This window comes from Pangasianodon hypophthalmus, chromosome 7, assembly GCF_027358585.1.
Source record: "Pangasianodon hypophthalmus isolate fPanHyp1 chromosome 7, fPanHyp1.pri, whole genome shotgun sequence".
In the NCBI taxonomy this organism is placed as follows: Eukaryota; Metazoa; Chordata; class Actinopteri; order Siluriformes; family Pangasiidae; genus Pangasianodon; species Pangasianodon hypophthalmus.
Window position 1 is genome coordinate 16025647 of NC_069716.1, and position 18508 is coordinate 16044154.

Here is an 18508-nt window from a genome sequence, read left to right on the forward strand (position 1 = left end):
GAACAAAATCATAAAGTAAATCTGAATCCTTTATTATATGGTTTTGATGATAGCCCTTTTCTATGGCTGAGGGGACAATGCTGCAAAGAAAGCAGAAACCAGCATACATTAAGATTTAAAACAAAAAAATAGAACAAATGAAATTAAAATGGCATTTTTGGTTTTGTAGCAATTAAGGCAGTTGGTTTCTATACATATACAAGTTAAATCAAGATACTTAAAATGAATGAAACAAAATAGCCATGACTTGCATAGTTTTACAGTCATGTCACCAAGCAACAGCTATCCAATATAAAGACCAGATATGTTCACAAAATGCTAAAAGACAATAACATAAAAATAATTAACATGTAATTACAGCCATAAAATACTAACAAGACTTTGGTACGGTCCCATTTTGTGTAGTATCATAGAAACATTCACACCCTGCTTCACTATTCAGTAATTTAACACAAATCACCAAGCTCATCTAAAGTTTTTGTATTGGCCATTCTTTAAATTAAAATTCACTCACTCAGAAAGCAGTACAGCATTGGTGCATGTTCCCAATCACAAAACACACACAGGTGAAAATTATTGCTGTTAGTCAAGGAAAATAAATGTTCAGTAAGTCTGACCAGTGTTTGTTGTTAATCTTGAATTAGAAACTGATGGTGCAGTAATAGTTTCCAGTGTGCTTAAGAGTGTCTCTCCAATAAGCACACTTCCACAGGGAAGGAGGAATAAACACCTCCAGATATTCCTTTTATTTTGGTTTAAAACCAGTGATTCTCATCCAACTTTCCAGATTTGATCCATTTGCATTGGATATCAAATTGCCAAAACCTGTTTCAAAAAGTCACATCAGAGACCAGCAAGAACAGTCAGATGTTATACGAGACTGCCAGGCCAGGATACTACAGTAAGTGTGACTTTATTCCTCTGAAGCTTCAGCATAGGAATCAGGGATGAATTGTTCATGCCCACTGTAGTTGCTCCATTCACAGCCACAATTTCATCACCACACCTGCAGTAAAGTACAGAGAAAAAACATAATTATTGTAGCAATTTCTAGAAGATTGTCTAGAAACATTTCTAGAAAAAGAAATTAAAATCTCTGTTAACCTATGTATCTAAAATTACTGGATTCCATTAAAGATTTTACTTACTACTACCCAAACACAGTAACAGTGTGTCAAGGAACTTGTGGTATAATCTTGAAGACACTGTGCCATTTAACCAAAGCGAGCAACCTCAGTAGAGTAAATAAATGTTTTCAAGCTTATACAGCTCCAGGCAACCAGTATTAGACAATTTAAAATGACATGGAACCAATATTTAAATGAATGTTAGCATTATTTAACCACAACATTATGCTAGCTCATGCATTTCTGATAATTTCTGAAAAAAAAAAAAAAACTTACTTGAGACGACCATCAAAGTGGGCAGGAGTTCCAGGCACTATGGTCTTTATGAAAAAGGGCTGCTGACCTCGACTTTCTTCATATCCTCCCACAATACTGAAGCCCCAGCTCTCGTTGTTGGTTTTTAACAACACAATGTCACGACACCAGTGCATGTGGCTTGTGAATAAAAAAAACAAAACATGTTTATATAACTGGGTAAAGAGAGACTCTGACACAGTCAGTGCTTTCTAAACAGCAAACAGAAAGGAAAATCACAGCATTTTATTGCATAACATGTCTAGTAGTAAGTCAAGACAACAGGACCAAAGGTATAATTAATATTATAAGAGACATTTTTAAAAGATCTGGATGGCATAAATCCTATATAGACATACTGAACAATATCCATTACTCACCTGGGTAGGCCCAGCCAGCGGGTCCACAGAGGGGACCAATTGATGTCGTCCTCTCTGGGGTTCTCCGTTGTGTCCATTTCTTCTTGATTTGCTGCCTCTGCATCCTGCTCTTCCTCCTCTGCAATGGTGCGGATGACGCGTAGTGTCACAGAGCTCTGGGCTGTCTGTGTCTTCAGCACAGACACGGCTTCATTATAAGTCAGCTGGGTCAGGTCAACGGCATTGATGCTCAGCAACACATCGCCTTAGCAAGAATCAGCCAACACACATTTATACAGTTACCATTATGTATGCCCATGAAGATTGAGATATTACAGTGTGTGTTAACAAAATAATCTAATGCTGGCAATTTAATAAACACATTTACATGCATAAATCCAATAATGAGAAAACTCCTGGTCTACATGCATCACTCATAATCAGATGTATTTGAGTAACATTGCCAAAAGTATTAAAACTATTTGTTTATACTTTCCAGTATAGAGATGGTAGTGTATTAAGTATTTCTTGTGACTGAAAGCACATTACTGGCTGATAACAGGTCAGCTCTCAAGGTGTTTTAATGTAAAATACGTATTTTAGAGTTTTTATGGTTGAAAATGTCACACAATGCTCTCTTTCTTTGAGCTGTCCTTCTTTGATTCATTGATGGGGCCAAACTTTTCACAAAGCTATATCTTCACACATGTAGAAACAAAAAATCAAATAACTGCTGTATATTTGCTTATTAACCTGAATACTGTGCTAAAACATAAGACATGTTTATCTGATTTTTTTTCTGAAGTCCGAATAAATATATTGTTGTATGCTGTTAACTGCTGAAATCTGATGACAGTTATTAGTGTGCATGTAGACACACTTGCCGTGATTGTTAATAGAATAAAAGTGCATGAAGCCCAAAAGTGTAAAGTCTGTGACACTGTAATCTCTCCTCTTTATGCATCTATTTCCTTTAGCAAGAACTAGCAAAGTGTCAAACCTGGTTTGATGGTACCATCTCTGTGTAGGCAGCCCACTGGCTGCACACTGGTAATGTACACAGGCAGACGACTGCGGCCGTCTCTCCCACCAGCGATTGTGATACCCAGTGAATGTCGTGGCTCCTTTTTCAGACTCACTGTCTTTTCCTGACTGGAGAATCCACCAGGAGGATCCTAATCACAGCAAACACACACACACACCCTGTGGATGCTCAAAGAAAATGGCTTTTAATTACTGTAAAGAAATGATTACAATATTGCTTACATTATATTTAAATAACCACCCAAACCTCTTCCTGCAGCCATAGATAAAATCAGTAACTGTCTTTAGAGCATAGTTGCTCTAAATTCTTTGAGTGAAAAAAGTGAAAGCTCAAGTGACGTGCCTGAGTCCTGTGGTGAAAACATTTGTAAAAACAAACACTCCTCTGTTCCAGATACAGCTAGAAATGGAGGGAAGTGATAATGTGAAGGGCCTGACACACTGCCATCATAACTCATGACTAGTGGCAAAAGCCACAGCTTCCACTATCTTCTCCCAGTGTCTGGGGAACTCCAGAAGGGGTGCGGGGGGCCTTTTCCTACCCAGCAGGGGACCCTCCCTCCCAACAAGAGTAAAGGCTTCAACTCCGCAGGTGAAAGCTAACTGTCACCAGCTTTGATCCCAGGCCACAAACTAACCAGCAGAAAGGGAGAGAGAAAGCAGCACCCTAGGCCTTTTGATCACGAGCAAGGTCCAAAGATAGAGACTAGCTGCTTTAATCTCACCCTCACCAGCCTGCATCTGCTGCCTCTAGCTTTCACCTCCAAAGCCAGTGAGGAAGTGACACGGAAGCAAGGTGTGACAGAAGGCAGTGTGAAGAGTGCTTTAATGGAGAGAGATGAGAAACATACACACACAACCACATGGTAGCACTGGACTTTAAAGTATAAGCTGACTAGACCACATGACCAGAGCTTGGTTTCTCAGCCTCAAGCTGGAAAAATAGCCTCTTTTCCACTGTAGGGCTGAATGTTTCTAATAAAGAAGAGAAACCGAAGGGGTTCTGACAGAAATTCCACATAAGCATGGGTGCTCAGCTTGGCTGGTAAATGCTATAGTATGAACAGTCTACTATATACAGTGTGGCAATTTAGTGGAGCATGCCGAGGAACACTCCTTTCCATCATTTAGAACCATGAAGCTATAAATGTGGATGTTAATTTAAGAGTGAAAATTAAAACCAAAAAAGTCAAAAAAACAAAGTAAACATAAATAAATACATAAATATAGTCACTGACTCATTATTCTGATTGTGAGGTGCTCAGAGTTCAGAGATGATTCAGTCCCTTACACTGATCTGCAATGGACTAGATCTCAGAGCTCAGCTTATAGTCTGCTATAACAATACATTATTAAACATTTCAAAAGATATTAGTTTTTGTCCAACCTATAACTAAAAGGTCCGTGTAAAAACTGTATTGTAGCTTCACATTATGTTTTTAAGCATATCTATCAAGCTCATATGTGGAGATTATTTATTTGTGTGCTTCTTAACCAAATGAGTGCACAGCTTTAATAGCTTTAATTGCTTTAACAGCTTTAAATTAACAGCTTTAATATACCAGAAGATGGCTGAATGTACAGTACTATTTCCAGCAACATGCAGTGTTATTTTCAAGCCCATGTTAAGATTTCTTATCATTGTCAAATAATATTTTCACAGACACACCAGCATCATTTACAACAGCAACAATTTGGCTCTACAATGGAAAAGCAGCTACTGGCTAACAGCTAATCAGGTAATACTGATCACAGCATTATTAAACACTAACACAAGTAAAGTTTACCTTCATGAATGTGGAGCGTCGTCTGAAATACTGGTTCTCAGCACCTCTCCTGGCTCCTCTGCTCTGCAGCTCACTTCCCTCTTCAGTGGACTCTGGCTGCCTCATCACCACAAAATTCACTCGTACTTCACTTGCCTGGTCATGCACAACAACCAAATAAAGCATGCCATTTTACTTAAAGAGAAACACCCAAATTACTCAATGTACTGTCAAGTGCTGATGAAGAAAAACACAAGATCACAAACACAAACAGATTAGCTAAAAAGGGTCAGCTGTTTTTCACAGTATTTTCACACACCATTACTTGATTTAAAATGTGAGTCCTTCTTTAACCAATGATTATTACCATTATTAGCACGTTTCAAATTGTGGCCTTTCATTCTCATGTTGTGGAACGCATACTTTATCTTAATTCCCTATTTATTCAACAGCTGTGTAGCTATGTAGCTGTGTAGCTGGTGTACCCAAGGCCTGTACATGTTAGTGTTTTTTCTGCTCTAACACACCCACTTCAACTCAGAAAGGGCTGTTCATTAGCTGATTAGCTAAATGAGTTGTGTTAGGAGCTGTCAACACACTAAAATGTGCAGTGCAGTGGGTACTTGAGAACCTTTAAGGGCTTTAGGGCATAGCTCCTTCCTCACAGTACCTGGATGATCTGAGCGGCGCTCTCTGGTGTACCATGTCTCAAATCATGGCCGTTGATGGCCAGCACTTTGTCATTGTTGCGCAGTTTGCCGTCTTTGGCAGCCAGGCCTCCAGGCAACAGGTCTAAGATGAAGACACCCGGTTCATCTGACTTTCGGATAAGCTTGATGCCGAGGGGCTCGGAGCGCTCGCGTTTCACCAGCGCCACCTGGATCACCGTGCCCGGATTGTGTGAAGGTTGAACCATAGGAGAGTTAGAAAGATGCAAATGGTGCTCAGGCCTCGGCTTGAAGCCCTTCTCTTGCATAACTGTAAGCCTGAGAACAGAACATGGCCGCCGCAGCACAGCGATGGCTTGAGCGTGAGGGACAGAGGCAAGGCTCACATCATTCGCCTGCAAAAACAAAAAACAAAATCACAATATGTGATTAATTAAAGGCACCTTTACACAGCAGGCCGGACTTCAGAAGGCACAAAGACAACATAGTTTATGGTTATAATACCAAAACTTCATTTTTGCATTAATAAGATATTCTAATACCAGTGCTTTTTGCCCTCCCAAAAGTATGCATAACACAGTAGTATTAATTCCATGAATTTCTCGGCCAAAGGCAGAAATGTAACAGTCAGTTGGAACTTGCCCCAAGTGAAAACAGTTGTAATATGATCCACTCTGTGGGGAATTTTTTGGGAAGTGACCTCAGCATCCAGTAACTTCTTCAAAATAAAATGTGATCTTGGTGATCTTAAAACAATGTTCTTATTTATGAGTATATATCAAAGTAAGGATTCCAGCACAGGTTTTAAAAATCCCTACTTGAAAGGTGATTCATTGATCCTGGGTGACGAGAGCTAGTATTTCAAGAAATGATAAATCTATTCTTCACTGCCTCCATCAGATCCAAGTCAAAGTGCACCACTTGGGTCACAGCTGATTTTCAGGGAGCCTGATGGGGAAAAAAGGACTTGTTCAGATTTCCAACATATCTGATTGGACTATGAGGGGCGAGGATGAGCAAAAGGCATTCATTCATTCTGCCTGGAACAGCCTGACTGTATGCAAGGCCAGTCATGTTGGTTAGGTTTTCTATGGCACTGCAGTCCACGACTGCCAGGGGCAGAAATCCTAGCAGAGGTCTGGTTTGTGGAAAGAAAGGAACAAAATTGTGGGCAGAAAAGAACAAAATGGCAGAAGAAAAACAATGCTCCACTAAATGAATAACCCCAATATCCTAAAAAAAAGTGCTGAAACACAATGCTACTATCTTTAAAATTAATAATTAATCCAAGTGAAGTACATTTTACTGGGCAAAGCTGCAAAATTTAACCAAGCCAAAACATAACAAGTTCAAAGGTTAAAACTTTGTGCACCTGAACCTGATGCATCTTAAACACATAATCATTAAATTTCTAAACTTGTGTGTTGGTGCAAAAAAAAAAAAAAAAAAAAAAAAAAAAAAATTCACCACTTCCATTATGTCTCAATTCATAAAATTTAATAAATTATGATGTATAACCAAGCAATGTCAAGACTAAGCCAAAACAGTTTTTTCCATTTAACAAGTCATTGGTTAACTAAGCTTATGATAAGCAACTATGAACATTAACCTCTGAACAGAAAGCATTTTTCAAAGAAGTATGGAAAATATTTTCCTGCTGAATATCAGCAGAGAGTTTATCCTATTATTCAACAGATTAACAGCAGTACGGCCCACAGCTTAATCTCCATGTGGACCAATACACTTCACCCATACATACAGAGGAGAGGGGAGAGACTTGTGTAACTTTGTAGGTTCATTCTCTTGTGATCTACTGCTATACATTAGGATGGCTGTGTTAAATAAACAGAGACCACTGCTTGCATGGCAAATTCACTGCCAACTACAGAAAATTTCACAACATTCAGAAAATACAATCAAATGTCCTTTATCCAAGCACCTGGCTGGAATGCTAACTCACTGTGTACACTGGGTGTGACAACAGGTAAGGAAGAAAAGAATTGATATTGTTACGGCACAGAGGAGTCCTGCAGGGAGCTAAACCTGATCTCGTCTAAACAGACACGCAATGAGATCTAATGTGTCTCACCTCTAGAATGTGATCCCCTGGGGCGAGTTTGGCATCACGGGCAGCCGCGGAGTCACGCACAATCTCCTGAATGACAATATTCCCCAAAGGTGTGTCCTTCCCTCCGACTATGCGCAAACCCAAATCTTCACCTGGTTCCTCACGAAACAGCTCAACAATGTTTGCTTCTGCAAGGAGACTGGACCTGAGGGGAGCTCCTAGGAGAGAGGACATAAAATATTATAACCATTTTTACACTTTCAAATAGAACACCTTGATGCACTTACGCAAAAATTTAATGTCTAAATTGAATTGATCACTCAGCTGTTTGGCCGGATGACATCTGAGGATAGAAGAATGACTCAGAAGAGTGACTCACTTACAAAATAGACAAGGGTGACAATGTTATGTCTAAAATAATCATTTGGTTGCCAGGTGATTCTATTTTATGTTTTTGTGTATCCATGACTCCTAGCAGAGATGAATGATGCAGTGAATGACATGGTGTAGACATGTACTCAGACAGCAGACAGTGATAATATGATGACTGCTTCAGCAGTATGATATCACTGAGATTTCCCAGTAATCCCAAACTTTCCTCCAACACAAGGAATTGCCTCATTAAACACACCAACTGTTTTGTTTTCTACCCAAGAGTCAACACAGCTGCAAATCCATTTCCTCCTCTTTTCACTGGCTTCTGTAGGCCCTTCACACTTTTCTTCTCTTAACTGACACAAACTGACAAGGTGTTACTTAAACACGTTGATTCCCAACAATACCAATGATATCCACTTACACTATTTTCTGTAATTATGCAAATACACACATATCATTCAAAGCTATGACAACTAAAAATTGGTAACAAGGTCTTAAATTATACACAACCATTCATCCAGGATTCCTAATCAATTCCAAGATTCTGTTTAATATGTGAAAGACCTGTTACACATATCTGGGTTTTGGTTTGGGAAAGAATAACAGAATGCAGATGGCTTTACCATCCTCTGCCTCTTCAAAGGCAGGATTGACCATGCCAGGCTCTGGGGGTCCACGAGAAATAGTTGTACGTGTGGGTGTTGGGTTGGATTTGGTGTCAGATTCTTCCTCTGTCTTGCTTCCCTTCATCTCATTCCAGGAGGGTCTCTTCCTCTTCTCAGCCTCTTCCCTGAGCCGCCTGAATGCAGGGCATCTGGAAAGGAGGAAGTGAAGGAGAACCAACAAAATGAGAAAAAAAGATAAGACGGACAGAGAGACACTGTGAGAAAGACAGAACACAGAGCACAGAAATCTAGACAGGGGAATTGGAGGAAAGGAAAATCAAGCATGCTTCATTAGCAAGCATGGTTCATTACTCAGTGTTGTGTTGGTAATTAACCTACAAAACATTCATTATGGGATGGCAGTAGCCGTAATTAAAATTACCAACATTAATCCTGCCATGTCTTTTAAATGTCTTAAATACAAGTGTCAAATGGGAGTGGTGAAATTAATGTACATTAATTCTTTCAGTGCTACATGATAACTTGCAAGTGCATGTCAGTGTTTGTCTTAACAGGTCTTGTTTCTCTGGTGGTTGAATTAAGAAGATGACTTGGGCTTATCTGGCACATAGTAAGAGAGAGAAAGAAATAGGGAAATGAATGGCTATTCTGCTCCACTGCAGGAAGACAGAGCTGACAGGTCAGACTAGATCAGGATCAGGTCTGACCGAGTAAATGTCCTCCTCCTCCCCCTTCCTGAAACCCTCCCTGCTCGCTGTGTGTTTACACTGAGCCTGTCCAGCCCACATAAATTACCCTCCAAACAACCTTTAGACCTTAACATTACATCACAGATGACAGGCCAGATGATAATTAGGAGGCCAAGCCAATGCTGGGGCCCAAGAAAGTGACTGCTTCCAATGATATTCCAGATATAATGCACATGATCTCACAAAATGGGAAATGCCTTGTTTAGTGCAAATGTTTGATATAAGGAGATTTTTGAATGGTTGCAACAAATAAAGCCCATGTCTGACCTAAAACAAACTGTTAGACCCTCAGATATTTTATTGTGGTTGATCATGTGGTTCCTAATTAATTGCATGACTTGAGAGGCACATAATTAATGTAAAATCAAATCTCTCAAATTAATCATATCTGTTATATTATGTTGTATTCAGTTTTCCAGTTAAGCAAATCTCTGCAACCACCATACTGAGATAAGCTACATTCCAGAGATGCCTGAGCATAATTTTCATCTATTTTTTCAGGGGGAAATACTAAAAAATGTAAACCACTGTGTTAATATACTGCACGAAATAGAAATACAGAACAACCAGTTTTCACCCTGCTTCTAAATAGTGTAATGAATGACCAGCAATCTGATCCACTTCTGTCCTAGTAGGCAGTAGAACTGCCCACATTTAACCATATATCTGACCATAGAAATAGGATGCTAACATTTAACTAAAATGTTGACTTATTATGAAAGTTGAGTATATCATTTCCAAACAGCAATATCTTAAGACCTTCTGTGAGGTCATCACATGTGTATTGCTTCTTTAAATGCCCATTTCAGAACCAAAAGCTAAAAGATGGTGAAGAAAAGTGAAGCACCACTTCTTAGCCTTTGACTGAATAGTGAATCAATCCAAGAGCTACATGAAGTCAGGGAGTCAATTATTTCTAAAAAGTACAAGTAAAATAATAATAATAATAATAATAATAATAATAATATACCACAGCGATTTGCCAAAGATTATTTTTATTAATTAAATAATGACACCTCTGAATATGCAATTAATGTTGTAATTAGCTCTTACCACTTATGTTATAGACCCTATAAGCAGTTGTGCTTTTACCAGCATGTCTTTTTCTCAGTCTTGAAGTTAATAAGACAAAAAAAAAAAAAACCTGCTCATGAAAAAAAGCACTGCAGCCAGTATGTGTGTCCACATGGCATGTCCACAGGCTGGAGCAGAGGCTGTAGACATTCGTGACAACAACAGTTTATCATCCACCAAAAAACACTTGTATTGTTACAGAAAAACCAGAAAGCACAAAGTCCTCTGCCCTGAAGACTCCAGTGGCAGAAATCTTACTGACTGTTACAACGTGCCAACAACCCCAGACTCCTTCCATAAATGTTATGCACAGAAAAGTGTTCGCTCTATCATTGGAAGATCAAGAGTTCGAATCTCGTCAGTGCCATCCCAGGTTGGGAGTTCAAAAGAACAAAACTGGTCCTGCTCTATGTGTGGGATAGATAGTATAACCGTCTCCCCTGTCAAGCAGAGCAACACTAACCAGTCTTGGGCATCTGTGAGGGCAGTTTGTGCTTTCCTCAGATTGTGCTCTGCTGCACTATTGCATAGCATTAGCAGCAATTCGAAAAGATGTGGTGGAAATTTTACTATCCTTTCTCTGTTCATAAGTTTAAACAAATTCAGATGATACATTTCTTGCTTTTAGGGTGGCCTGAGCTCAGGTTACTGTCTGTGTAGAATTTTGCATGTTCTCCCTATGTCTGTGTGGGTTTCCTCCTGGTTTGGTACGTTCCACCCACCTACCAAAAACATACTAGTAGGTGGGTTGGTGATTCTAAATTTCCCCTGGTGTGATTGTGCGAGTGTATGTGCAAGGTGCCCTACAATGGACTCGCATCCTGTTCAGGGTATATTCACACCTCACGCCCAGTGTTCCTGGGATAGGCTTCAGTTTGCCTGCAACCCTGACCAGAATCATTTTTTTCCTTTTAACCTTCGGCACATTTTTTTTTCACAGATGGATGGAATAAGAATAAATGGATAGACTACTACAATATAAAGCAATGAGTCCACTGACCCTTAGCCATGCCTACTCAATGGCCAATATATGTCATCCAAAATAGTGGATCAGTCGAGACCTTATGCTTAGTAGCAGATATTGCTATGCTACAACTGCCTATAAAATTACATTGCATAAGCACTGTTAACTTAAACATGAACACCTTCTGTTTTATGAATACTACTGTCTTGTTTGTGGAAGCATATGTAGAAGCAACAAATTTTGTGGTCATACAGGTGTCTTCATTCCATATATTTAGGTAGTACTTCAGGTAGTGTAAAGCTAAACAGCTTATATAATAACATTTTAGCTGATGACTGATAGCAAAAGCCTTGTGCCTAGTGTTCCTGGGATAGGCTCCGGATCCACCACAACCCTGACTAGGATAAAGTTCTGGTTGAAGATGAATGAATATGATCCATCAGATATATGCATATCAGCCGTCTAACCAGCTGTCATGGCTAGTTACAGGAGTTTTGACTTGAAAATGCTACATAAACTAACAGGATGACAACCAGTATGTCCACAACTGATTGCACAAACGAAAAACAGTAGCTAATTATACAGTAGAAATATTCATATTTCTGTTAAACTGTAATGTCCACTTTCGACTGGACATTGGGCTTGGGGAGTTAGATTTCAAGTATGCTGGTAGAGGCAGTGAAATGGAAGAAATACTCTTTATTAATGTCAATAAACACAAGCATGATATCAAACACAAACACAAGCATGACATCACTGGTATCCTGACGTAATGTGGCTAATTTTTTATCCCTATCCTAATTTTTTAGTGGTAATTGTGTGGTAATATTTTGTTTGCAGATCTTTTAATTTAGTTCAATACTTGTGCCGCAAATTTTGTGTGCATAAAGCCATTACATTTGGAAATATAGCAAGTATGTATGCAAATGACAAATTACATGTAGTCCTGAGCTAAAATGATCAGTAAATAATTTTTCACTGCCACTGTAAAGTTGATTATCATGTTCATATATTACAAAGATATTTTTTTACAATATGGTGCACAGTGTACCTCATACACTGACCTGTTGTGCAGATGAGGCTGTAGCTCGCAGCGCTGCATGCTCTGCTGGCACTCGTTGTGGAAAGGGCACAGCACGGTGAGCTTATCGAGCAGGTTGCGTACCAGCAGGCTGGCAGACCGGCACTGTTGTAATGCCACTCGCTGCCGGTCCACGGGGCAGAAGTCCTGTTCCCGCAAGAAGCTACTCAGGCACTGCAGGCAGTATGTGTGCCCACATGGCGTGTCCACAGGCTGGAGCAGTGGCTGTAGACATATGTGACACACGAGCTCATCATCCACCTCATCCTGGTACTCATAAACGTGACTATCTTGGCTCTCATGGCACTGCCCACACTCTTTGCACACCCGTGCCCAGGTCAAGGTACCCGGCGATGCCAGTGCCTTCTGCTCTGCCATGGTCCTGCGAGCTCTACTCGCTCTAGATTGGAGACTTGTCCTCAAATCTCCACTCTCTATCTGAGTCTTGTGAGGTGCAAAATCTGTCGAGACGAGTGTTCAGTCCAGAGATGGAAGAGATGTCCGCTCTCTTTGTCTCCTCATCTTACATTTCTGTTGAAAAAGAGAACAAAGGAAAAGTGTGGCTAGTGGAGGTTCTTTTTTTTGGCTCCCGCCTGGCTGGACAGGAAATGACACAAATCCACTTAACAGCAACAATATGCAGAGAAAAAGGGGCAGCTGTATCCTCAGCACAAGTTTCCTCAGGAATCACAGCTTGGTTGCATGTCACAGTTCACTTGCTAATTTCTGAAGGTCATAATTCCACACACACACAAAAAAAATGATGGTCAAACTCATACCCAAACTGCACCTGAAATGTATCAACATGACAAATCTCATTTAGCGTTTTCATTCCATTCCACTGTAAACAAACAAATAATTTCCTCTATGCATTTGAGGTAGTAAATGTTATTCAGGTTTTCCACCCACCTCACAGCAAATGATGTCAGACTCCACTCCATGCAAAAGAGGGATTCAAATTCAACTATGGTGAATGCCTCGAGCCTGAAACTAAAACCTGTATGTACACAAAATCATGCAGCCAGAGAGAACCGTGTGACTAGCTAGACTGAAGCTGAGTGGAGAGTGGTGTTTAGTGTCTTGCCATACACACAGGAGGAGGGGTCAAGTTGTGTGTGTGTGTGTGTGTGTGTGTGTTTGTCGGGAGAAGGGGGAGTTCATGTGCTGATATCGCACAAGCGTAGGAAAAGCATTCCAAGAGGCAGTAGTAGGAGATCAACATGACTGGCCCATGCACTAGCATTACTTTTGGGCACAACCCACTCCACCATGTAGTATTTGTATGCACATATTCCCTTACAAGCTGTCACTAAAACAATAGACAAAATGAGACTATGCCATTGCAAGGTGGTAAATCTTATTCAAATGTCACAAATCTTATTCAAATGCTTCCTTTCCAAAAACAGAAGCGACCCTAGTAATAAACATGCACAGGTAGACAGGCTGATGATAAATCGGCTGGATTTCAATATACATTTAAGGGCTATTGCAGTAGCACTACAATTTGACAACTGTAGTGGTAACTATAAAATACTCTTTTTGCCGGAGGTCAGTGACTGAACGCATGTAGTTACTGAATGACAAATCCAGCTTTATTTTAACAGGACAACAGCAAACCTACCCTTCCCATTACAATACAGGTGACAGTTTTCTCACATGCAATATCTGAAGCATTTATTATAATGAAGATGAACCACAATCAGCAAAGCTATACAAAGACTGGAATGATTTCTAATAGACGTGAACAGATACCTTTTAAGGCAAATCATCAAATAAGTATAGAAAGCAGCTAAGGCAATAGGCTTTTTGAGCAAACATCACAGACAGCATCAATTAGCTTCATCTCAAACTAGCTCTTCCAACACATTAGCCTGCTTAACATTAGGTAACCTAGCTAGCTATGATATGGTACATAGCTAAAATAGTAATATGATGAATTTAGTACAAGGTACACTATATGGCCAAAGTATGTGGACACCTGACCAATCACACCCATATGTGCTTGTTGAACATCCCATTTCAGATTTAGTTCCCCTATTAGCCTGGGAAGGCTTTACACTAGATTTTAGAGTGTCGCTGTGGGAATTCGCTCGTTCAGCCACAAGAGCATTAGTGTGGTCGGGCACTGATGTCGGACGAGAAGGCCTGGGGCACAGTCAGCATTACAATTCAACCCAAAGGTGTTCAGTGGGCTTGAGGTCAGTGCTCTGTGCAAGCCACTCGACTTCTTCCACTCTGACCTTGGCAAACCATGTCCTCGTGGAGCTGGCTTTGTGCACAGGGGCATTGTCATGCTGGAACAGGTTTGGACTTCTTAGTTCTAGTGAAGGGAAAATGTAATGCTACAGCATACAAACACCTATACAGTTGTGTGCTTCCAACTTTTTGGCAACAATTTTGGGAAGATCCACATACAGGTGTGATGGTCAGGTGTCCACAGGTGTCACAAGCACAAGGTAAGTGTTCAACAAAACTAAACCACATGTCAAAACCTTGTTTAGCTTGGTTAGCTATGTAACTTTGTTGTAAACTGTAGCTTTGTTAGCATTAATAGCTAGCCATTGGCTAATGCTAATCCTAAAATAGACTATAACAAATGCTGTGATCAGATGAGACCAAAATCAATTTTTTTTTGGCCTTGCACTTCTTCAGCACATTTAGTGACAAACAGGGACTGTAAACAAGTAAAACTGATGATTGATGCCTTGGGGTTGTTTAGTGGCTTGTGGTTCAGGGGTTCTTATGAAGACGAATGGTATCATAAATACTAAGTACCAGGGGATTTCAGTCCAAAACCTAATGGCAGGAGGTTCAGACTCGGCCATAGATAAAGCTTTAAACAAGATGATGAGACAAACCTACTTCCAAATCAGCACAGAAATTCCTAAAGAAACACAAAATAAATGTTTTGCAATGACCATCTCCAGATTTTAAACATCTACTGAAAACCTGTGGTCTGAATTGAAGAGGGAAATCCATATGGACAAACTTAAGAATATGAAGGAGCTTAAAGTGTGGACTAGATTCTCCAAACTTCTAAGACATTGCAGAAAGAGACTTACTGTTTTTATTCTCTCCAGGACAAGCATCACAAAATATTAAAAATAACTGTACTACTTAAAAAAAACATTTTAACCATGGTGTTTATCCATGTCTGTACAATGTGTACAAAATTATAGAAAGTCCCTGAACATCTGAGCTCAAAATATCACTTATTGCAAGTGTTATTCTTTTTATATAATAGTGTAATACAGACATATTGCATGCCTTGTCCTTTTTTGCTCAGGGCCAGTCTGACTACTTAATAAGTCAAAGAAATATCCAATTTATCTACTTCGCTCTTCTTGAGCACTATGTGTGTCTCTCCTGCATGTAACCAGCTGAAGCCTCTTGGCTTTATGCATTGCCTGACTGCGTTTTGAGTGACATAGTGGCATATTCAATTTGCCATCTTTTGCAAAAATAACCAAATAAAGTATTTTAGACATGTTTGAAATACATAAGGATAGTGAAAATAAAGCCTTCTGCACTTTTTGTGGTAAATGAATGAGCCTCTTTTTCCTGAAAGTTTTGCTAATCTGTTAATGTCCTCAACACAGCTGTGAAATACCAAAGCTTTATTCCCTCTCTAGTGTGAAGCAAAACTGAGATATATCATCAAGTGTAAAGAGTGTGTTTTAAAGGGTAGATCCTTCTGTTTCTATCAATCTGTCTCTTATTTCTGAGTGATAAACAGTTAACGAGTTATGAAACCAAGAACTGTCCATAGACACCATAAAGGCTCTTGGGAAAACCTAAGCTTGGTTCAGTGTCCCCTCTCTAATAACCACAGCTTATAAAGCTATGGCTCTCAAGCATGACCACTGTTTAACCCTAGAACCCAACAACTCAACAATGCTAATCAATAAGAGTGTACATGAATATTGGTACTGTAAAAGTGGGAACCTAATTGCACATTGATCTGAGCAAAGCAAAGCATGAATATACTATAAATCTAAAGGAAGGGGTTAGTGGTATGATTTTCCACACAGCTATGGATGCAAAATAAATCGTCTAAAATATCTTTAATATATGCCCCTTAGGCAGTGTTCACAGAGTGTGGTTTTAGAACTACAATAATATAGGGCCCATTTAACAAACCATTCATTAACCTCAGCATGGCTAATGGGGTATGTTTGTCTTTTATCACCAGCTAAATATGTGACAATTCACTTGATACCATCCCAAGACATCTATATATATTAAGAAATCTTTAAGGGATACTGATTGCCATTCCATTTGTAAAAACAATTTCAACTGCTTCATACGACAATATGAACAGTGAAGCCACTAACCATTTTACACAAACCATACAGCTAAAACAAGAAGCTTCTTCCAGCATACCCATGCAACTCAATTAACTGTGAATTGTGAACTGGATTTCAAAAAAAAAAAAAAAAAAAAGTGTACTCGTCTTGCTTTAACTGTGGTGAAATCCTGAATGAGCGGTCCAGTCAAAAAATTTGTGCAATTATCCAACTACCAGTCTGTCATATTACTGATGTTATATAGACAGAAAAGTGGCAGAGAGGATCCCCGACCAGGCTTTTGCCCCCGAATTGCCCATGGGTCTGCCCTGCAAGCCTGGCAGGAACAATGGACAATGGATATTGTCCGCTCTCTGAGCATCAGTCAATATCAAGCAGCTTTCCAATTTTGAAGGGAGGAGGTACAGCCTAATAACTCAACAATGCTGCTGTCCACCACCTATAGAGAAAATTGTAAATCAAAGTAAATGAGAGTGCCCGGTTTGAAAAGCTTTTCTCAATCTGTCTGGAAGACCATGAATCACTCACTCCACCACTACCTTACATAAATAAATGAGCGGCTCCATAGCAGTCCGTACTGCTTCTGTAATTATAATTCAGGCAGAAATTCTGTCTTTCTTATGAGCAAGCGCATGATGGTGGGAGAGGAAAAAAGAGAGAGACAAGGAGGCTGTAAGTCTCATGTAAGCCACTGCCGAACACTATCACTGGCTTGGCGCACATTTCACCAACTGAAGCTTTCTGAACAACATATTAAATAAACATATTAAAATATGAATACAAATACAAACATTGTGTTCTTAATGTGTCCTTTCCAGCCCACACTTCTGTGTGTAGATGGTCAGAATAAGTGAGCTGTCAACTGTCTATAGATTCCCAATAATGACAGACTACTGTTGGGCAAGGCAGCCAACTCACAACAAAACACATTACACTTGCCAAGTAGAAGGCAATAAAGAAGGTTGAGAAGAATATTTCTACTCGATATATTACTTGGTAAATCCCACAGGCTTTACACAAACGCCTTAAACGATGGATACACGTGTACGGGAAGAGATGAGGCCACAATTCTGCAGGCCATTGACCTGACACCTGAGTATGGCGCTATAAATCATTTAGCAGTCAGCTCAGACAATCAGTGTGCAAGTGTGACAACAACAGGCTAAACTTTAAAGAAGCAAAATGAAATAGAAGGGCTCAAAATAACCAACATATTCGAGTTAAAAGGTAATTTGGTATTTAAATTTCTTCATAGATACAGCAAGCACGTTAATGACCTTAAAAAGGCACATTGTGTAACTTGGCCAGCACTGACCGAAACGTCACCTTGGTGTCATTAAACCCAAACCAAGCTATTCTTAATTAGTTAAACCGAAAAACCAACATACGCCATTAAAGGTGTTTCTAATATGGGGGTATGGAAGTACTATAGGCTACCTGTTGTTAGCGTGAAGAAGCGGAAATATATCGCTTGCCTGTTCGGCGATATACAAAGACCGAAACTCGCCTTACCTGAGAGGCTTTTCCGGAAGTGGCTAATAAAACAAAGAACTTGGAAGCTGATATGGAGGAAAATCACCTGTTTTAGCTGAGACAAAGTACCCTAACGAAAAGACTGTCCTGTCATCGAAGTGATATAACCTCCGTTAGCCATAAGCACTCCACTGGATATTCCTGCAGGTAGTTTTATTCCGTTGACGACGCAGTTTCGAAAACAAACCAGCAGGCAGTGACGTTTGGACAGGAAGTGTGCGCAGGTAGAGCCAGGTGTGCCGTGACGCTAGCCTGCAGCGCGTGAGAACCGAATACACCATTTTGGGTTCCTTAAAATTATTTAATAACTCGTTCTTTAAGCGGTTTTTTTGTTTGTTTGTTTGTTTATATTAAAGTTCTGTTAGAATTTTTTAATGCCAGAAGATTCATTTCCCTCTGTAAATGTTTACATCTTGTGGAAAGTTCTTTGTGGTTCAGTTTAAGTGTGGCGTCAACTAAATAGGTAAAGA

The 18508-nt window shown here is 39.7% G+C and overlaps 1 protein-coding gene across 5 annotated transcripts; it reads right to left on the reverse strand.

Annotated features, from left to right (window-relative positions):
* Positions 1–11: 11 nt before the first annotated feature.
* lnx2b (ligand of numb-protein X 2b) lies at positions 12–18276 on the reverse strand. 5 transcript variants are annotated; one of them, XM_053235503.1, is made up of 10 exons: positions 18018–18276; positions 12182–12729; positions 8328–8518; positions 7348–7541; positions 5261–5653; positions 4612–4746; positions 2781–2955; positions 1802–2045; positions 1404–1562; positions 12–1006 (listed from the first exon to the last, which is right to left on the reverse strand). In XM_053235503.1, exons 2-10 carry the CDS (start codon positions 12574–12576, stop codon positions 871–873), a joined length of 2022 nt encoding a protein of 673 aa, XP_053091478.1. In that variant the 5' UTR covers positions 12577–12729; positions 18018–18276; the 3' UTR covers positions 12–870. The 5 variants fall into 5 exon arrangements, with proteins under 5 accessions (XP_053091478.1, XP_026773713.1, XP_026773710.1 ...); XM_026917912.3 differs by having other exon boundaries at positions 7348–7544; positions 18085–18275; XM_026917909.3 differs by having other exon boundaries at positions 7348–7544; positions 18018–18275.
* Between the last annotated feature and the right edge of the window lie 232 nt (positions 18277–18508).